This window comes from Eutrema salsugineum, unplaced genomic scaffold, assembly GCF_000478725.1.
Source record: "Eutrema salsugineum unplaced genomic scaffold, Eutsalg1_0 scaffold_22, whole genome shotgun sequence".
Taxonomy (NCBI): Eukaryota; Viridiplantae; Streptophyta; class Magnoliopsida; order Brassicales; family Brassicaceae; genus Eutrema; species Eutrema salsugineum.
Window position 1 is genome coordinate 1,506,124 of NW_006256812.1, and position 19,193 is coordinate 1,525,316.

The 19,193-nt window shown below is 36.1% G+C and overlaps 5 protein-coding genes and 1 non-coding gene across 8 annotated transcripts; 2 read left to right on the forward strand and 4 right to left on the reverse strand.

Moving 5' to 3' along the window:
• Positions 1–105: 105 nt before the first annotated feature.
• TRNAA-UGC lies at positions 106–178 on the forward strand. The gene has a single exon. It is a non-coding gene; the product is annotated as a tRNA-Ala (tRNA).
• Positions 179–329: 151 nt separating this feature from the next.
• LOC18015724 (ubiquitin-40S ribosomal protein S27a-2) lies at positions 330–1,080 on the forward strand. The gene has a single exon (XM_006397840.2). It carries the CDS (start codon positions 389–391, stop codon positions 860–862), a length of 474 nt encoding a protein of 157 aa, XP_006397903.1. The 5' UTR covers positions 330–388; the 3' UTR covers positions 863–1,080.
• Positions 1,081–1,109: 29 nt separating this feature from the next.
• LOC18015725 lies at positions 1,110–2,692 on the reverse strand. Of its 2 annotated transcripts, none has more exons than XM_006397841.2 (8): positions 2,336–2,692; positions 2,217–2,250; positions 2,000–2,140; positions 1,839–1,928; positions 1,692–1,757; positions 1,529–1,620; positions 1,392–1,439; positions 1,110–1,299 (listed from the first exon to the last, which is right to left on the reverse strand). In XM_006397841.2, exons 1-8 carry the CDS (start codon positions 2,653–2,655, stop codon positions 1,185–1,187), a joined length of 906 nt encoding a protein of 301 aa, XP_006397904.1. In that variant the 5' UTR covers positions 2,656–2,692; the 3' UTR covers positions 1,110–1,184. The 2 variants fall into 2 exon arrangements, with proteins under 2 accessions (XP_006397904.1, XP_024010778.1); XM_024155010.1 differs by having other exon boundaries at positions 1,392–1,450.
• A 696-nt stretch (positions 2,693–3,388) lies between these two features.
• Positions 3,389–4,622, reverse strand: LOC18015726 (short-chain dehydrogenase reductase 3a). The gene is made up of 2 exons (XM_006397843.2): positions 4,469–4,622; positions 3,389–4,362 (listed from the first exon to the last, which is right to left on the reverse strand). The coding sequence occupies exons 1-2, from the start codon at positions 4,480–4,482 to the stop codon at positions 3,603–3,605; spliced, it is 774 nt and encodes a 257-aa protein (XP_006397906.1). The 5' UTR covers positions 4,483–4,622; the 3' UTR covers positions 3,389–3,602.
• Positions 4,623–6,076: 1,454 nt separating this feature from the next.
• On the reverse strand, positions 6,077–7,350 carry LOC18015727 (short-chain dehydrogenase reductase 3b). Of its 2 annotated transcripts, XM_006397844.2 has the most exons (3): positions 7,294–7,350; positions 6,747–7,199; positions 6,077–6,592 (listed from the first exon to the last, which is right to left on the reverse strand). In XM_006397844.2, exons 1-3 carry the CDS (start codon positions 7,305–7,307, stop codon positions 6,286–6,288), a joined length of 774 nt encoding a protein of 257 aa, XP_006397907.1. In that variant the 5' UTR covers positions 7,308–7,350; the 3' UTR covers positions 6,077–6,285. The 2 variants fall into 2 exon arrangements, with proteins under 2 accessions (XP_006397907.1, XP_024010804.1); XM_024155036.1 differs by lacking the exon at positions 7,294–7,350 and having other exon boundaries at positions 6,747–7,219.
• Positions 7,351–10,803: 3,453 nt separating this feature from the next.
• Positions 10,804–14,642, reverse strand: LOC18015728 (boron transporter 1). The gene is made up of 12 exons (XM_006397845.2): positions 14,107–14,642; positions 13,915–13,997; positions 13,609–13,801; positions 13,390–13,528; positions 13,138–13,303; positions 12,873–13,039; positions 12,607–12,780; positions 12,438–12,533; positions 12,231–12,362; positions 11,833–12,152; positions 11,479–11,746; positions 10,804–11,363 (listed from the first exon to the last, which is right to left on the reverse strand). Exons 1-12 carry the CDS (start codon positions 14,208–14,210, stop codon positions 11,091–11,093), a joined length of 2,115 nt encoding a protein of 704 aa, XP_006397908.1. The 5' UTR covers positions 14,211–14,642; the 3' UTR covers positions 10,804–11,090.
• Positions 14,643–19,193: the final 4,551 nt, after the last annotated feature.

Below are 19,193 nucleotides of genomic sequence, written 5' to 3' on the forward strand. Positions count from 1 at the left end.
TGAGAAATGAATGTATGAGGGAAAAGAAAAAGCCAGGCGAGGAATCCCCCGAGAGACGAAAACAAATGATATATATATAGTTTAAGTCAGACATTCTATCAAAACGGGGATGTAGCTCAAATGGTAGAGCGCTCGCTTTGCATGCGAGAGGCACGGGGTTCGATCCCCCGCATCTCCATCTTTTTTGCTATTTATATATCTTTTGGTATTCTAATTACAGGCCCATGCCCAATCTGCTCAAACGTAAGCCCATTTATTTGTGGTAAATCGTCAAAAAGGGGTAACTACGTAATTTTGCATAAGCGGAAGTCCAAAACCCTAGCCTCTACCTCAGCATATAGAAGAAGCACATAACTTTTCATCTGCCGTTGGCTAGCCAGAAGCAAAAATGCAGATCTTCGTGAAAACCCTAACGGGGAAGACAATCACCCTCGAGGTCGAGTCCTCCGATACGATCGACAATGTCAAGGCCAAGATCCAGGACAAGGAAGGAATCCCTCCGGACCAGCAGCGATTGATCTTCGCCGGGAAGCAGCTCGAGGACGGACGCACCCTCGCCGACTACAACATCCAGAAGGAATCGACGCTTCACCTCGTCCTCCGTCTCCGTGGTGGCGCGAAGAAGAGGAAGAAGAAGACCTACACCAAGCCTAAGAAGATCAAGCACAAGCACAGGAAGGTCAAGCTCGCCGTTCTCCAGTTCTACAAGGTCGATGGCTCCGGCAAGGTCCAGCGTCTGAGGAAGGAGTGCCCTAACGCGACATGTGGTGCTGGAACCTTCATGGCTAGCCATTTCGATCGTCACTACTGTGGTAAGTGCGGTCTCACTTACGTCTACCAGAAAGAAGGAGGCGAAGAGTGATCTCGCTTTATCCTAACATCTCCATCTTGGATTACTGCTTTTCTTAATTTTTGGGAATTTTCGAAGTGTTTTTGCTGTTATGGATCTTATTATGTTGAACATCTATGGTTCTGGATTTCGTATCTAGAACCCGAATTTCTAGGTTTATTTTATGGATATTATGCCCTCGTTGTGTTCTTCGTTAATGCTTGTTCAGTCTATTATGCTAATTCATTACTCATATCACCATTTCTTCGAAATTACCTCATCATCTGTTCTAAACTTATTGATATTTGTATATCACACAATCAACGAGAGATTACAATGTTTGGCTATACATAAATTAGGTTATAACAAAAGCATTTGGGAATAGATAAGGAAAGAATGTGTTCTTGGCTTTTACAATTGCAGCATAAGCTCCATAGCAGGGGATGTGAGCAATTGCCATGCATAAGTACCTGAGAAAGCAATGTTTCTGAATCTAGAGAGCTCTACAATAGTTTATGAAATTAATTCCGTAGTGATGTGATGAATATACGCAGTTGCATACCATAGTGGAGCCCATGGCCTATCAAGCTCGAGGAATGGATATGGCCACCTAAGTAGATACTAGATGGGTTACCATATAACTTCATACTTGCTGTGATATGTTGTGGTTAAGGATCAATGGAGATGATTAGCGCTTACCAAGCGAAGCCACATGCGTGGATGATCCATTGGAAGACGATATAGAGACAACTCCATATCACAAAGTATCCCATTCGAAACCAAGGGAACGGCTGAAACAAAGAAGCATATGTTATAGGCTCGCACTTAAGATTTCTTTTCTTGTTAATGTCAAATTGCTTACAAGGCGATTGAGTACTGTGTCGATTAGGAGGAAGCCTGCATTCGCCGTGTGCATGCAAATCATCAACTGCTCGAGCATAAAGCCCATGAAGTCAAGTTGATTCTTTTGTTAGAAAACAGAGAGATTTAGCTAAATGTTAATTAGTACCATGTTTAAGCCAAGGTGAGAATTCGATTGGAAGGGAACTATAAGTAGCCAAAACACAACGTCCGTGAGCACCACAGCCCCTGCACTTGTCTGCAACACAAACCCAGAATTAGTGTATGTGTGTATAAAGCAAGGTCTTGAATCTCTGTGCTGACACTGACCTGAAAAATTGTCTGCATGAAACAACCATAAACCCCTAATCTTTGCCTGAATTCATCTTCGACATTGTCTACAACCGCATTTTCCAGAGTTGGTTCTTTGGAACATTCCAAGCAACCATATACCGAAGCTAAAATCCCAACCTAGAGAAACACTCGATGAACATAAAGGAAACCTCGATTTATATTCGAAAAGCGTTAAAAGCTGCTACGACGTTACCGCAAAGTAGATCATCACAAGCATGAAGGTCCATCTGTTACAAAAAAAAACAAGTCAAAGGACGAAAAGTTGGGTCGGATTATAATCAAAATTTCGGATTGCAAAAGTAGAAAGTTCACTCTGTGTAATAGACGAAGATGCTTGCGTCCCACTTAATGAGGTCCCAAGCCAATAGAGCAGTCATGGAGAGAAACGAGATGGAACGAGTGAAAAGGATCCAGCCAGGATGTAACCTTCTCCAGCAGCTGGCCCATAACCGAACCGAACCAAGGCTCTCTGACTCTGATCTTGACATGAGTAACAAGCTATTCTGCGCCACCATAACGCCAACGTCTATGCAGCCTCTTTCTCTGCGCAATAGAAACCACAAGGACGCAACGATTGCAGCCAAGACTATACCAAAGCAGATGAAATCGTACCAGTAGACGATCAATGCCATAATTTTACTGCTGATCAGATGAATCAATGAGAAGGGGGTTTTGGAAACTGAGAGGTTTTGATTTGAAGTACATAGTTGATTTTATTCGGCAGTTGGGTTGTTTCCGACGTGAGACGACCAGCAGTTTTGACCGTTTGGTAATCGTCTAAATGGACAGGTAAAATATTACAGATGATAACTCGTATAAACAAAATAACATGTTTATTCGATTATTAACGTAAATGGATTTCAGTAAAATGTACTCATATATATAGACGAATGTTCCATTCTACTATAATTTTATTTATCTAGTGTGATAACTATTTGCACCCAGCACCCTAGACAGTAAAACAAATTGACATCCCAAAATTCCATGTTTTTGAACTAACCGTGTTTGTGTCATTGTAACAAAGTTAACTCCAAATGACTAAATGTAGGAAGAAAAAAATGAAAAAACAAAATTGCATGAGATTTTGTGTTATAAGCACAACACAAGTCCACATGGACCGCATCTGCAAATTCAAGGGTTTCTAAATAAATGATGCTTGATGAGATCATAACCAGAGTTAATGGACATTGACTTGGTTAAAGACTGAATGGGGATATGGCATGTATCATGTGTTCTCCTATATTAATGGGATTGTTTTCCACTTACTAACGTAAAGTTAATTTCTTTACATATCTGTAGAGTATATTATTTAAGTAACGATGAATGGGATCGGAGAAGAGAAAATTCTAGTAAAACTCTTCGGAACCTAACAATGTTATCCTTATTTTATTCAAATTTACCACCGTAACACGTAAGTGCTTACGTATAAACGATCATTACATGGTTTAAGAATACGATAGGTAACTGATAACGGAAGATTTTTGATTTTTTAAAAACTTTTATTTGTTGATATCAAACGATTGGGGAATTACGAGTGAAATGCTAATAAGTTACATGGAATATCTTTGATCGATATCTTTCACATCGGCTTAACGACGCTGTAACCACCGTCGACGGCGAGATTCTGACCGCTAACGTAAACGGAGTCATCGGAAGCCAAAAACAGAGCCGCTTGAGCCACGTGGCGAGCCTTGAGCACCACACCTTTCAGAATCCCAGTAGAGGCGCAATATCCCTCCACCATCCTCACCGTTTCCTCGTCACGGCTGTTGATCCCCGTCGCCACCGCGTACGGTGCAACGCCGTTGACTCGAATCCCGTGCTTCCCCAGCCCTCCACAAGCCGACCTAACCAGCCCGAGAAGTGCGTGCTTCGACGCCGTGTACGCGTGAGGTCCCGGACCACCGATCTCCGCCGCAACGCTCGTCGTACAGACTATGGACCCACGCGTGCCCTTCTCCACCATCGCACGCGCCGCGTGTTTGATAAACGCCGCCGCACCACGAACGTTGACCGCCACTGTTCGGTCAAACTGTTCGAGATCCAAGTCGAGGATGCTACAGGGCTGTTCCATGACTCCGGCGTTACTAAACAGAACGTCAAGCGTTCCGTGTTTTTCGACGGTGAACTTAACGGCGTTTTCCACTTCCGTCTCGTTTGTAACATCGCAGCGGTAAAACACTGCTTTGTCTAACCCGATTGAAACGGCGACGTTTTGACCAAGCTCTTCTTGTAAGTCAACGATGACCACCTTTGCTCCGTGCTCCGTGAACAGCCTCGCTGCTTCGGCTCCGATCCCACTCGCTCCACCTGTTACAATTGCGATCTTGCCTTCCAATCTGTTGTATATATATATTCCCATTTTCTTTAACGTTATTTATCTACTTCAATTTGTAACAAGGGTTATTAAAATGTATATATATATATTAATGTTTTGGCACTTACCTGAGTCCTGACATTGTTGATGGGTTTCAAAGGAGATACAAAAGAAACAAACTGTCGAGTGTCGATCAGCTGAGTGTTAGTATATATATATATATACTTGATGTTTTTATATATTAACTCGTTTTGAAATATAACTACCCCCTTTAGAACCATATTACTTAATAATACTCCTTCTCTTTAATGAAATTTTCACCTATATTGACAAAATATTTATTGCTTTTAATTTTTGTCATTTCTTTCATGTTTATTATATGTATCCGTCATTTTTCTATGCTAAACACTTTCTCTTAAAATCGTAACTATAAATCAGTATTACTTAATTTTCTACTCCCTCTGTTTCATAATTAGTGTCATTCTGACGCATTTCACACAGATTAAGAAATTAATAAAATATACAAATATACCCCTAATTAATATACTTTTATAACATTTAATTACAAAAACTATTACCTTTAAATAAGAGATAAAACAGGAAATAAGAGTAAAAAGTTACATTGAAAATGCAGAATAACACTCTTTTTGAAACAAAAAATGAAATCTAAAATGACACTTATTATGAAACGGAGTGAGTACTATATATAAGCTCGGAATTTTAAAAGCACTAATTAAATTATTATTTTTTTGGGTAGTGAAGAAAAGTTTCACGATAGGTACTCGACGACCAAATTTCGGTCAGAATTCAACGACTTGCACAACAAGGTTTTGCCAGCTTAAAAAAAAAAAAACTAAATAAAGACCCAACGGCATCACTGTCTTAAGAGTAAAATCATCATATATGATAGTCGGCACATTAGACTCTTAAACGCAATTAGAAAAAGGTTAATATAAAAGTCAAAAGGAGAACCACAAAGGCGGGTAGATAAAGAGCAGTTTTCTTTTGATATTCGTCTATCATCATATCAACAAAATAAAAACAAATCATTCTTCTTTGGGCTATATTATGTACGATTAAAAAAGCAATTTGAATTAGTCCAGACGTTGCAGTCAAGGACACTCATAATCAACTTGTTTGTCTATAGTAACATTCTTCAGCTCCTGCATAGGCTTTTTGGCTCTCCATGGTGAAATGTATGTATTACTTATGGTTATATCATATTGTCATGTTTACGAGAAAAGTGGCTATCTTCGGTTTGAATTGAAACAGATTGTTCAAACTTGATGAAAATGATCGAGAATTTAGTGAAATTAGTTGCAACTGTCCATTTCCTACCTATTATCTGGTAGATCTTTTAGATGTTGGACAAAGTTTTGGTATATCGGTTGGTTAAATTCAGGAATTAAATATTTTGTATTTCTAATACAGTACTGACTACTGAGCATGTGGACGAGATATGAGGGTCACATAATCCTAAATTATTGCCCCTCCGTCATCAATTTCAATTTAATGGATACTGAAATAGGGTCCATATAAGTCATTTCATAAATTATTTTACTGAAATAGGGTCCATATAAGTCATTTCATAAATTATTTAAATTTCATCTTTAATAATGTTTACTGAATTTGTTTAACTAAAATATATAACACAAGTAACCCTTACATGTAAAAGAGCAAATAGGCCACCTAAAAAAGAGCATTAAAAGCCGAATAGAAAGGCCCATTATCCCATATTATTTGATTAAACAAGTTTGTAATAGTTATAGTTTGTTTATTATCCTCGAGATGTGCAATGGGTTGGATAATGGATCCATATATAAAAATGCAACATCCCACATTCCCACGTTTCAAGGAAAATTCCAATGTCTCTAAGTCAACTTTTGACCCACTAAATTTGTTATACAATAATCATCATCATGGGATCTTTGTGGCCCAGTTGTAGCTACGGCTTAACCACCGTGTAACCGCCGTCAACGGCCAGGTTCTGTCCGCTAACGTAAGCCGACTCATCCGACGCTAAAAACAGAGCGGCTTCTGCCACGTGGCGAGCTTTCAACACAATGCCCTTTAGATTCGCCGACGCTGACGTGTTCTCCTCCACCACGTTTGGCTCCATCTTGAAACCGTTGCAAACTAACGGTGTGGCAACCCCAAACGGCGCAACGCCGTTTACTCGTATCCCGTATTTTCCCAATCCACCTGAAGCCGATTTGATCAAACCCAATAGCCCATGCTTCGACGCCGTGTATCTGTTATATATATTTCACATTAAATATGTATATATTTTCAAGCGACAAAAATGAATAGAAAAATAATTTCGTTACATTATAGTATGACTATTTTTGCGATCACCATCAACTAAGAAAATGTTAATTGTTAATTGTTTGCGAATTTCGATTTTACCCGTGTGGTGCTGTCCCGGAGATCTCAGCTGCAACGCTGGTGGTGCAAACGATGGAGCCGCGCGTGCCTTTCTCCACCATGGCACGTGCCGCATGTTTGATGAATGTGGCTGCGCCACGGAGGTTAACGGCGAATGTTCGGTCTAACACGTCGAGATTTAAGTCTAAGATGCTCACAAACGGCTCTATAACGCCGGCGTTACTAAACAGAACGTCAATCTTTCCGTGTTTTTCTACGGTGAACTTAACGGCGTTTTCTACTTCCGTCTCGTTTGTGACATCGCAATGATAGTAACTTGCCTTGTCTTCTCCGATCGAAACGGCAACGTTTTGACCGAGCTCGTCTTGTACGTCAACGATAACGACTCGAGCGCCGTGTTCAGTAAACAACCTGACGGCCTCAGCCCCAATGCCGCTTGCTCCGCCCGTTATGATTACGATTTTGCCCTCCAATCTGCAAAGAGTACAAAACATTACATATATATATATATATATATTATATATGTAAATATTTGGAACAGAAATGGTATGATAGATGCGGAAATTGCCTGCGTCCAGACATTGTTGAGCCTGTTCTTGATGGATTTAGCTTACGAGAACTGTGTCCGGATATTTATATTTTCATGTGTATATATAATATTTATATATGTAAGAAAGTCAACTCTATCGTGCCATGTGGGTTTCACCTTTTTTTGTTTGTTTTAATGGCTCAAGAATTGTTTTGACCATCTGAAACTCTGAATCATGCACCGTAATAAAACACTTGCTCTTTTTTTAAAAAAAAATAACGTACCTTTTTGGTTAAAATTCTTTTCTTTTTTTTTTTAGTTAAATCATATTTTGCTTAAATAGACGTATTTAGCTCTAGCAAGTCGCAATTGTATTACATAATTGGCTGTCTTGCCCGATTGAAACGGCGACGTTTTGACCAAGCTCTGCTTGTAAGTCAACGATGACCACCTAAGCTCCGTGAACTGCCTAGCGGCTTCGTTTCCAAACCCACTGGCTCCACCTGCTATGATTACGACGATCTTGCCATCCAATCTGCTATATGAACATTCGCGTAAATAGATCAATCAGCATAAGTGTGCGCGTCTTCTTTTGCGACCTTTTTTGGTTTATTATTAGTAAATTTGATTAAAATATTAAAGATTATGATCCCATGTTTGTGAGTGTTGATTTAAAAACGTATATATCAATATTTAACATAGGAAAAAATAATCTGCATAAATGAAACAACTGGGATTTATATATAACTCATTAATTGCAAGAAGTGGACACACAAAGCTATTGAAAACAGCACACATGAAGATCTCTCAGACAAGATAAAGAAAATGATATTGAGATATTGATAAATGGATGATGGACGCAATGAGATTTTGATAGTTGGTCTAATGGGCCTAATTGGCAATCGTGGCCATCAAGTCCTAACCTGATGATAAGAGCCCACTATGATAGCTAAGTTGGTTTCTTTGCTCGAAGAGCCATGGCACACGATGAATTGTTGTGTGGTTGAAACTTTAAAGAAACATAATTTGACTAGCAGAATAAAGTTAAAAGTATTTGTGTTTTTCTCTAATCTTGTCATGAAACTTCATTTGTTTCCTTAACTAAAAGAGTGACTGACTGACTGGTTGGACATGGAACTGTAATCGCATGTTTTGACATTAAATTTTTGACTGCAGAAAATCTGCAGAATTTTTTTGACTACAGCCTTAATGGACGTTGTTTTGTAAAAAGAGTCAAAGCCATATTATTATTGGCTTTAGAAAAACTAACGTAGCAAAAATAATGAAGACGTTGAAGGCTGTAACTGTGATTGGCTAATAGCCTAATAGTAAAATATCAATTATTTTTAGAAAATAAGAACAAATAAAAATGCAATCCCTCAGCCCCTATAAATTAGGATTTAGCGGGTTTTATAGTATCTTCAGGGGGCAAAAATAGAATACATAATAGAATGACCAAATACTGTATGTGTATCCTGAGCTAGTACTAACTTGAATACGATCTCGACTAACATGTTTTAATGTACACGGTATAGTTCGTAGATTTACAGATCAGTGGATAATAAGAGTGGTTTTTGGTCAAGCTACATTAGGATTGACACGTGGAAAAGGGTCAACGAGTATGTCTAATCTACTACCCCTCAATAGTGAAGTTGAAGAATGTGGGCTTTGCTTTTAAGGTGAGGAAGAGAGGAATGAATGCGAAAGAGTTCTGTTTTGGTCTAAGACAATAAATTAAAGAGTCGCAAAAAAAATAAAAATAAAACAAAGATCCTGATTTTAGACGGTGACCTATGCATAAGGCAACTTATCATTTTCATTATTGCAGACAGCAAGAATATCAATGATACACAAAATACATTTCACTATCGATCGAGTCAATAGTGCGAAAAACCAAAAGCAAGAGTTCCCTTTGCTAGCTCTTCTTTTTGTTGGCCAGTCACGTTTTGTTGATAAGTTTTGTTTTGGTAATAATTTAATACTAAAACATGCGTTAGGTGAACATTATAGTGAGCTAATATGCGTAATATTTAGTGTTTGTCTCAGTTTATTGATACTTAAAACATGCGTCTTTTCTGTTTCAATTCCTTTCTAGCTGCTGCAATATTTATTTCTACATAAGTTTTTTGTTCTAAATAAATTTACTCGGTAAAAAAAATGAGATATGCGTAAAATCTATTTGGTTATGTTGTCTAATCTATAACTCGCACGCGTACATGCTGGATTCAAACTTGGATTATATCTTTAAAATAGATCACATCTATTTGAGAATTATATTTGGAACTCACTCAGCAATCGTTCTGTCTTTATGGGTATCACATATTCACATGTTTATACGCCATAATTTATTATCTGATCTCAAAGCTGTGATATAGCTCTAGCAACAACAAAAAAAAGCGCAAATCTACATTAGATAAATCACTTGGTTAAGTTAAAACTCCGGGACCAAATAGTACAAACTTGATTGTACTAAAACAAAATCGATTGTTATGTGTTGAGATTACACCAAAGGAATGTGTGATTATCATTATACCAGCAAAAGAACCAAAATTTAACAATATTTATTAGAATAATTGTATGTTAAATTATCACCTTACCAGCAAATCGTATAAGATATATCATCATATGAATTCCTTTTCGACATCATCATAGGATTACAACAGCAAAATATATCATAATTTTGTTCTATATAAAAGTGGCTTTCTTTACCCAACAAGGTCGGTCTAAATTTTTTCGTGGCCTCTCATACATAATATTGCTACTCAAGTGCGATACTAATTTTCACTTTTTGGAGGATGATTAGAGACCATTCCTTTTCCTCTTACCCTCATAAATAATGACTAAATCCAAAATCAAAAGGCTTAAAAACTATTGCTGCATCACTTTTCCTTATTGACATCGAACATTCATGTTCTTCGACTTTTGTCTTCGTCTGGTTCCAATGTGGTATAGAAGTTGACCCTTGTATTGTTTTATATATTAGTACCAAAGTGCTTCTTCGAACGACATGACTTAACTTTAACCAGATAGCCACTCCCTTCATGCTTTTGCTTCTACATTGTAATAATTCAGGCTTTAATTTCCTTTTCCATTTGTTTCCCACTCTTGTTCTTACGTGCCTTTTGTTCACGTATTAATCAAAGGATCGTATGTACGTAAGTGTAACATCATAATGTATTTGATTTATGGACTGTTGATTTGCATGTGTAAATAGATCATGCGCACATAATTCTTAACTTTGTCGAGCCTGTTTTTTTATAAGAATTTTGTAATGCAAATACGTGTTGGCATCAGTTTGTCTAAGTGCATTTCCCCTAATTATTTTGTTTTGTTGAAATTTTATATTTATTGATCAACAAAACAACGTTTATGTACAATGCCCAATTAATTTTCAAATATAAAAAATACAAGACTCTATTACTGTTATCATATTTCTAGTTTGAAAATAACACAATCAGAATCAGTACATGGAGGAATATATATTATTCATTAAGATATTTTTTTTTAATGTTAATATATTAGTAGCTTGTTTTCGTTTGGAAATAGAGCTATTTAAAGATTGCTTACCGTTAACATTTAAGCCTTTTTACATATTTGCCCCTTATCATTACATGTACGTATTACGAAATAAGGAAGAGATTTTACATGACTCGAGGTCAAACACCAGAGCAGAGTGGAGGGGCATAAAACACAAAACACATAGAGTAAAGAGAGATTCAAGAAGGTTTTTCTTTTTTCTTTTTCTTTTGTCTTAAGAGCTAAGATCAAATTAATTAACTAATTAAACATTCAGCCTCATTGGGTACTGTTTTATTGAGCTTACTGAGTATATAATCTCAGTTCGACGACGACTGGTTCAAGGGACTCCTCCCACAACTCGCCGGCTTCGGACTGTTTCCGACTATACGAGGACTCATCTGACCCAACCTGAGTTCACCCACTCGTGGACTAAACACCTGAGACAAACTCCGATTATTGACCGGAGTCGAACTCGAACTCGTGACCTTAGGACTACTCGTGTGTCTGAACTCTCCTCTGCTTCGTGTAATAACCTCATCAAGAATCTCTGAGTCTCCTGGATACGAAGTTGTGGATCCAATCTCCGTCTCCTGTTGAAAATTAAGTTGGAAAAAAAAAGAAAAGAAGAAGCTTTAATAAACAAAAGTAAAGAAAGAAATAAATAAAAAACAGAATAAATGGATTTGTAATTGGGTTTTTGGTTACCGCTGCGAGATTGAAAGGTAAAGCCGGGGCTTCTTCATACTCTGCTGCGTCTAAGTCTTGAAGATGAGCTCCTTTAAAGAATCTAGGGAGTATGTATTGTCGTACGGGAATTAAGAACATGATCATTAAAGGGAACATGACTCCTGCGATTGGGATCCATGTGAGGCCAAAGCATATTAAGAGATAAATCGTTTGGAAAATGGTGAACATTGCAATTGTCTTGAATGGAACGGTTTCCACGAACGTCGCGTGGTAATCTTCAAGAACCCTGCAAATACAAATTTAGCAGAATTGAGCAAAGGGGAGGCTTTTTTTGAAAGTTGAATGAGATAGAAAGATTGGAACTTTAATTACTTGAAGCGACGGCTTGGGGCTGTGAAGAGAAGTAGGATTCTTTCCCAGAATTGGTTTCCAGGTAAGCTTTCTATGGCCATGAATGCGAAATATCCCCAAAGGACTGATGTTGGGATCATTTTAAGGATAGGCATAGCTGCAACGCATCCTCCTACCATTGTAGACTGAAGGAAGTTGCTCAACCGTTGTTCTTTGACTTCGACTGGTAACAAGTCATCAATTTCTTTCTCTATATCGAACAGGGTTTCATCAACTGGAGCATTGAGGTTTCCGGTGAATGTCGTTGCTTGGATTGTCGATTCTTTCAGTTCTTTTAAACCCTGCAAGTGGAAAGAAACTCTTCTTAGCTCCGTGTTCTCTCGGAAATAAAACCTAAATTTCATGAGAGATATTCGTACTTGAGGTTGCTGGTATACTAGTGGTGTCTGCATATGATGATAAGCTTCTTGCATATTGTTATAGAGTTGTCCCAAACTAGCATTCGTTTTGATGCTTCTTCGTGCTGTTGCCACCAATCTGTTCCGAAGCAACTGCAGAGAGAGCAAACGTTGATCTCAAAACTCAGAAATACCCCCGAAAAGTAAGACCCTGGTGAGTTTCGGTACCTGATATTTAAGAGTTGCTAAACTTTTGGTATGCATTGGAGATTGAGGAATGACACCATTTGAGGGAGGAACACCGAGTAGACCACACATTAAGGTCTGCAGTGAATATGACCAATAAGCTCCAAGAAAAAATTCAGGTAGATAAATCTTTTCTTCTGCAAATTCTTACCAAAAACCCGAGAAGCAGCAAATCGTAGTGGTAAGAAGACGGTTTCCTCAAATTGAATTCTTTCTGCTGCGCGAGCTGTGAAGCTACGCTATGATCGAAGTAGTAAAGCACAGCAATCATTGATGCTGGAATGAAAGCCCCAATTATGTGGACGATTGGAACATCAAGCATCTCCTACAAATTTCCAAGTCACTAAGCAATGTAAGTCTTAATGTTTCAGTTTGTAGAAGTGCATATGAGCGTGGAGATCAAAGAAAAAGACATACCTTTACTACGGTCCAATTACCATAAGCACCAGGGGACCAAGGATTTGGGCTAAAAAGTCGCCGGGGAATTCCTTTTGGAACATCTCCTGCTGGAATGTAGGAGACACCGGTCCACACTAGCACCATGAGTGGTACGCCATAGTCAGCTATTAAGCTTCTGAGCCAGCCTGCTCAAGAGAAGCAAATTGAATCAGTAAATGTTTGGTCTGAATCCCAGGGATAAGAAGAATCCAGCACATGAGATTAGAGATGTTGTTTCACTTACCAGATCCGTACCGCCATGATCTGGCTTTTCTGCTTCTAAGTCCAGTTAGGAGAAGGCCAAAGGAGAGAACCAGAGCGAACATCCCATTGGCAAACCTCCAGGAAGGTAAGAATTCCATCAGCTTCTGATTTTCCCGTTCAGGAATGCGAAATTCATCCACTAGCCCCTGAATAACCATGCGTTAGAGAGCATAAGAAAACCCACATTTGATCAAATATCGAAAAATCGGAATCTTGCCCAAAAGGTTCCTACTTTGATGGCTTGTTGCATGAAGAGCATAGCAATAAGCAGTCCAAACAGTTCCCCAGCTACTCGAGTGAACCTATTGATGAAGGAACAAGCTCCACATATAGCCAGCACAAACAGCATCAAAGCAGTCCAAACACAAACCCTACACACAGATTCAAACAGTAGTTTTCAACACCTGATTACTCTTTTAACCAAATCAAAAAGGCTCACAAGAAAACTTACCATCCAGACCACGCCAAGAACAGGTTTCGTCCCAGTTCAGGTCTCGCCTTTGCAAAGTTAAACATGAATGTATACATAATTACAGTTGGCTCTGCAACTCCGAGTATGAGCAGTGGCTGACCTCCGATAATCGAGTGTATCATGCCGCAAATGGTGGTGGATGCTAAGGTCTGAACAGCCGTGAGAACTCCATCTGCGAAATTTCAGAATCGTCAGGTGAAAATTGCAAAATTTATTGTGATAATGGTTGGTTGATAGTGATGCGTAAAGGTTGAAACTTTATTGGAAAATTTAGATGCAATTTACCGGTGTTTCTTTCCAGTTGTTCACCGAATGAGATGACAGGAATCGCAGACGCAAAGAATATGTATGTGGTGGGAGCCAGAATCCTACGCAATTAAAGTGTATAATCGATGAATAATTCACCACATAAAAAAAAAAGAGAAGAATTAAAAAAGTTACCATAATCAATGAAGAATATTCATATTTGGTTAATACCTAAATCCAGCCTTGAATCCTCCGGTCCAATCTTGCTTATAGCAGATCAATCTTCCTTTAAGATCATTCTTGATTCCTTCAAACGGCACAAAAGTCTCTTCCATGCCTTTCTACACTCACTCGCTCTGTTTCTCCGTTCAGTCAATTCGTCAAACACTTGGAGTTCTTCTACGGTGATTTACTCTCCGACAAGGGAAGAAGATTGAGCTCAAACCCGATTTAAGGGGGAAACACCTCATAAACTACTTCAAACCGGACAAACCCATTTTGAAGAACATCTCTCAATTCAAGGTTAGCGAAGAGCAGGAGATAAAAATGCAGGAAAACCCAATAAGGAGGTTCGTAAGAAGAAGAAGAAGAAGAAGATCGAATCTCGATGAAGAAGCTGGGAAACGATACATGGAAACAATTTACATGATATCGAGAAATCAATTAAAGAAAAAAAGCGAAACTGTGTGTGTGTGTGTTTTTTTTTGGATGACGAGAAAGTGATGAGTCGTTAAATTACATGAAGCTGCAATGTATTTTGTGTTATGTCTGGTGGCAACTGGCAAGGAAGAAGAAGCCGAAGGAATCTCCATTTATATAAGCTACTGAAAAATAAAATATAGTATATTTTTCATTTAAAATAATTTTAGTTACAAAAATGATTTAGGAGAGATGAGACAATTGCGTGAAATTTGCGATTATTAGAGAAAATTATTTATTTATCTTTGGTCGAAAGAGAAATGTGTTCTCTGTTAAAACAAAAAAAAGAGAGAAATGAGTTCATAAAAAAATGGGGTACCTTTTAAATTTTTACGTCATCAGCAAAGCTCATGCTTTTGCTTCCCCGCTATTTTTTTTTATTGTAATTTCATAATTCGAAATTATTTCTACCGAAAAAGATTGTCAAAGTGTAATAATCACCCTTCTTACTAAGTTAGGGGAAAATTAGTGATGATTAAATTTTAGGAAAATTATAAAATATTTGAAGCAATTAGTTTTACATACCAATGGATTATTTTTAGTTTATTTAAGAAAATCATAAATTTTTGAACATTAAGGATATTAGGACACGGATACAATTTTGCAATACGTGGATTACTGAAGTACGTGAAAACCGGGGATGGTTTTTTGGAACTCGGACTATATATGTTAGTATGATATATAATTATATATAAAAAGGTAAAATAACTATTAAAAAAACTGAAGGTAAGTGAGATTGGCATGCGTCTGTTTGGAATTATTCGTTTTGGCTGTCTCAATCTGTAAAATATCGAAGTTAAATGTGTTTGTTAATATCTTGCTTACCCCTCCTATCCATCTATCAGTATCGTTTCGATAATCAATTGGTCAACTTGCATTCTTAGACTCTTATTTGCATAATCGATGCCCTTATCTTCTAATTTTCGTTTAATTAATTATTATTACTTCCGTTGATCTATGTCACTATGTGTCCACTGAAATTATGCATAAAAACTATATTCTACGGGTGTTCTAAATAATCTTTTAAAGCATCTCTATTCTCTAAAGTTATGATTTTAATTAGATTTTCCGCTAAAAAATGTTCGAAATGTTTTTCGATACAAAACAAGGACTTTGGGAAAAGTATGATTTAATGGAAAATAAGAACGTAATAAAAATGCAAAATAAGTATCTTTTAATATATCAAGAGAAAAATGACACTTTTTTATTAGTCGTAATAAAATAGTAGATGCTGAGATATTAAGCATATATTTTTATAATCATGCAGTGATGTGGCAATAGTAAGAACTCAACTAAACACACAGAAGCATCTAAAGAACTAAGAAGCAAACTTGACCTAACTATCCCATCCCAATTTATTTTAAATTAGTTTTAACTTTCTCACTTTTTGTCGCCAATTGTAACTTTTTCACTAAATCAAACTCAGAAAATCATATTTATTAGGATTTGGATTCAGATACGTTTAAAAGTTGTCTTTCAAATGTTTGGCTGCGGTTTCGCACGCATAGCTTAATTTGGCTCCTTTAAACATGCCCCATAAGAGACTTCCGAGTAATTAATTTAGTAAAGGCCAACTAAATAAAAAGCTATATATTAGTAGTATATATATATATATATATCTATTTTTTTTTAGTAGTATATTTATACGTGAGGAATGCATGGCCCCCCCTCTTCTCCATTTATCTTAGATTTTTGATATATGTGCTTTACTGGATTTCTTTAGAAATATTTGATAGTGTACGGATAACATTGGATTGGTCCCAGCAAAAGTGTATTTTGTAGTTATAAGAAAGTGTAGTTGTAGAGGTTGAAATTGTTCTGTGGATGTGTTACATGTGTAGATAGATAATATAGATGTTTGAATGGAACAAATAACAATATTATATATGTGTGGTTATATATATGCACGTACATGTGTTTACAAATATATAACAAATATGTAATATATAATTTGGAAGGGTTATGACCCATGTGCTATTGACAACTCGACGCAATCTCACAAACTCAACACAATAATATAATAGAGAGCCTCCCGAACAAACTTCCTCGATTATTTATTATTCGAGACTGGTTAACAAAACAAAAAAAAAATTATTATTAGACAGCAGAATATTGATATAGTATGTTCTGCAGTGATCACTCTAAAAAAATATATCAACGATACTGATGCATCAAACATTTCATAACTTGATACATTATTTTACATAGCTCCAATAAGATTTGCTAAAAGAGACAACCCCATTTACATTCTCATTAACCAAATATAAAACCGATCAAAGGAGATAGTTAGTTAATTTAATTTATGTTTTAAAAAAGCGTCGCATTCGATACAAAAACATTTCCCTCATATTGTGGTATACATACTTGTATGTAACCTGAATAAGGCCCAAAATTATATAAATCTCCTCTCTATCATGACACTCATAAGTCATAACTCTCTGTTGTATATATACATGTATTAATTATCGGTAATGTTTAAGATGTCGGTTTAAACTCTTTTACTTTTTGCTTCTTCTCCAGACTGATACATTTACAAAATGTATAAAAACACTAGCAGGGCTGCGAAACCGCAGCCAAACTGATACATTTACAAAATGATACATTTGATTCTACTATTTTGCTTACTGGGCTGCGACCCAATTTTTTTTAAGCATAAAAACACTAGCAGGACTGCTTGTATTATTTTTCTTCTCATGCTTTAAATATGAAAACCACGTTCCCAAAAAAAAAAAACTCCTTTTCTTTTAGTAAAAAAAAAAACTTTCAAAAATGAATATAATATAGGCTGGTTAGCTTACAGTTTCAGTTCTGAATTGGATTCGAGCTAGTTCAATATATATTTAAAGATTAAGTTTTATCTGGTTTAATTATTTTTCGATCGACGTCAAAAAAATAATTAGATTTTGAATCAGATATACAGTTTATTTTCGGAAAAAAATAAATAGATAATATTTAACCTGATTAATCGTTGGTTTCTCTAATTGATAACCCCCCCCCCCACACCAAGTTTATTTGAAATAAAGTTTTTTTTTTTGTTTGTAATTAGTGGTGCTGAACCGGTGCATTTGGCTATATTACTCAAATCAAATAAAACATTATGATAAGTCATTATGTAATTTATTTATATATATATATGTATACAGTTACACTATATATGTGATGATAATTTGTTTAAATTATCATGTAATCGAAGAACTAATAATCGACGGCCTACCATCTTTTGTAATCTACGTAATTTTCCTACACTTTTTTTCTCCTAAAGCATATACTTTGTATCGGGACATTTCCTCGTGGCCCCCGCACCTTGTTTATTCAAAGAGTTTAAACAACAAAAGTAATATTAAACAATTAAAGACGATCGATACAGTTCGTGTAATTGTTTCGTTAAATTCGACCATTAATATACAATTTTAAAAATTAGTAATAAAATGTGCCAAACAAGTCGTAACTGATAATTGATCATATACTATGTGATTCAAAATGCAAGTAACTGTATCTACGGAAAATGGAAATCCCTGTTGCGTCAAGTAATTTAATCGGTTCTCTATAATGGTTATCGCGTCACTGCATGCACACATATTGCTTTAAGAAAGTATTAGGACTAACTTCTTTTTCATACTAATATGTATATACGTTACATTTTTAAAAACATATGTACGTTCAGCTGTTATCTGGAAAACTCCGTAAAAACAGGGTTAAATTATTCTATTTTTTAGGTGTAAATATATATATATATATATATATATATATTATTATATTCTTTGGTTTGATTTTGTCAACCAAATTCACACATTTCTCTGTTAACAGTAGTCACTGTTTCTACCACATTCACATCTTTATACAAACAAAAAAAACTTATGTTTCTTCTCCAACAAAAAGACTTACTCTCTCTATTTCAAATTAAGTATCTTCTAAAAAAAGTCGTTTCAAGTTAAGTACTGTTTAGATTTTCAATCTAAATTATGGCATTAAATAACTAATATGATTTCAAGTGCAATGAAGAATATAATAAAATTTATAATATGTTTTTAATATATATGAAAAACTTAAAACTACACTTATCATGAAATGGAAGAAGTATATACATATGAATCATGGACTTCCGTTTCCTTAATACCACGTTTACATGTATTTATATTTATTTCAAGTGTAACGAAGAATGCGATATATATTAAGGAATACAAATACAATATATATAGATATATATATATATATAGATATATTAAAAAACGATATATATCGTACTAAAATTCAGACTCTTCATTAACACCTGCAAAAAGTGAAAATTTTCTTTGTCATTTCATAAGTATGCAATATATAAATGAGGTGAGAATGAAATTGTGAGGTACAAACTTAACATTAATCTTCAACGTACATGAATAATTGTAATCTGCCAATAAAGCACCACTCATTTGTTTTTATATTTGATTTATTTAAGAAGCATGTTTGGTTATATTTGGCTGCCAATACAGAATACACAGAAACCCCACATACCATTTGATATTTCTTTGATACAAAGTAGGGAGATTCTTCGTTTTCACTTTCCATTAATGCGAGGTTCTTGCATGTTTATCAATCACCAAATTTGGTCAATTAATTAAACTACGGGAGGATTTGCA

What these genes read in the sequence shown, in the direction of transcription:
- LOC18015724 (XM_006397840.2), top strand. Translation starts at nt 389, where the DNA reads ATGCAGATCTTCGTGAAAACCCTAACGGGGAAGACAATCACCCTCGAG.
- LOC18015725 (XM_006397841.2), bottom strand. Translation starts at nt 2,655, where the DNA reads ATGGCATTGATCGTCTACTGGTACGATTTCATCTGCTTTGGTATAGTC. An exon ending in ATCTTCGTCTATTACACAGA is followed by an intron (nt 2,251 to 2,335) that starts GTGAACTTTCTA and finishes TTTTTGTAACAG; the next exon opens with ATGGACCTTCATGCTTGTGA. An exon ending in TTGTGATGATCTACTTTGCG is followed by an intron (nt 2,141 to 2,216) that starts GTAACGTCGTAG and finishes GTGTTTCTCTAG; the next exon opens with GTTGGGATTTTAGCTTCGGT.
- LOC18015727 (XM_024155036.1), bottom strand. Translation starts at nt 7,219, where the DNA reads ATGTTTTGTACTCTTTGCAGATTGGAGGGCAAAATCGTAATCATAACG. An exon ending in TCCGGGACAGCACCACACGG is followed by an intron (nt 6,593 to 6,746) that starts GTAAAATCGAAA and finishes TATATATAACAG; the next exon opens with ATACACGGCGTCGAAGCATG.
- LOC18015728 (XM_006397845.2), bottom strand. Translation starts at nt 14,210, where the DNA reads ATGGAAGAGACTTTTGTGCCGTTTGAAGGAATCAAGAATGATCTTAAA. An exon ending in TTCTTGGCGTGGTCTGGATG is followed by an intron (nt 13,529 to 13,608) that starts GTAAGTTTTCTT and finishes ATCTGTGTGTAG; the next exon opens with GGTTTGTGTTTGGACTGCTT. An exon ending in TAGCAACTCTTAAATATCAG is followed by an intron (nt 12,363 to 12,437) that starts GTACCGAAACTC and finishes CTCTCTCTGCAG; the next exon opens with TTGCTTCGGAACAGATTGGT.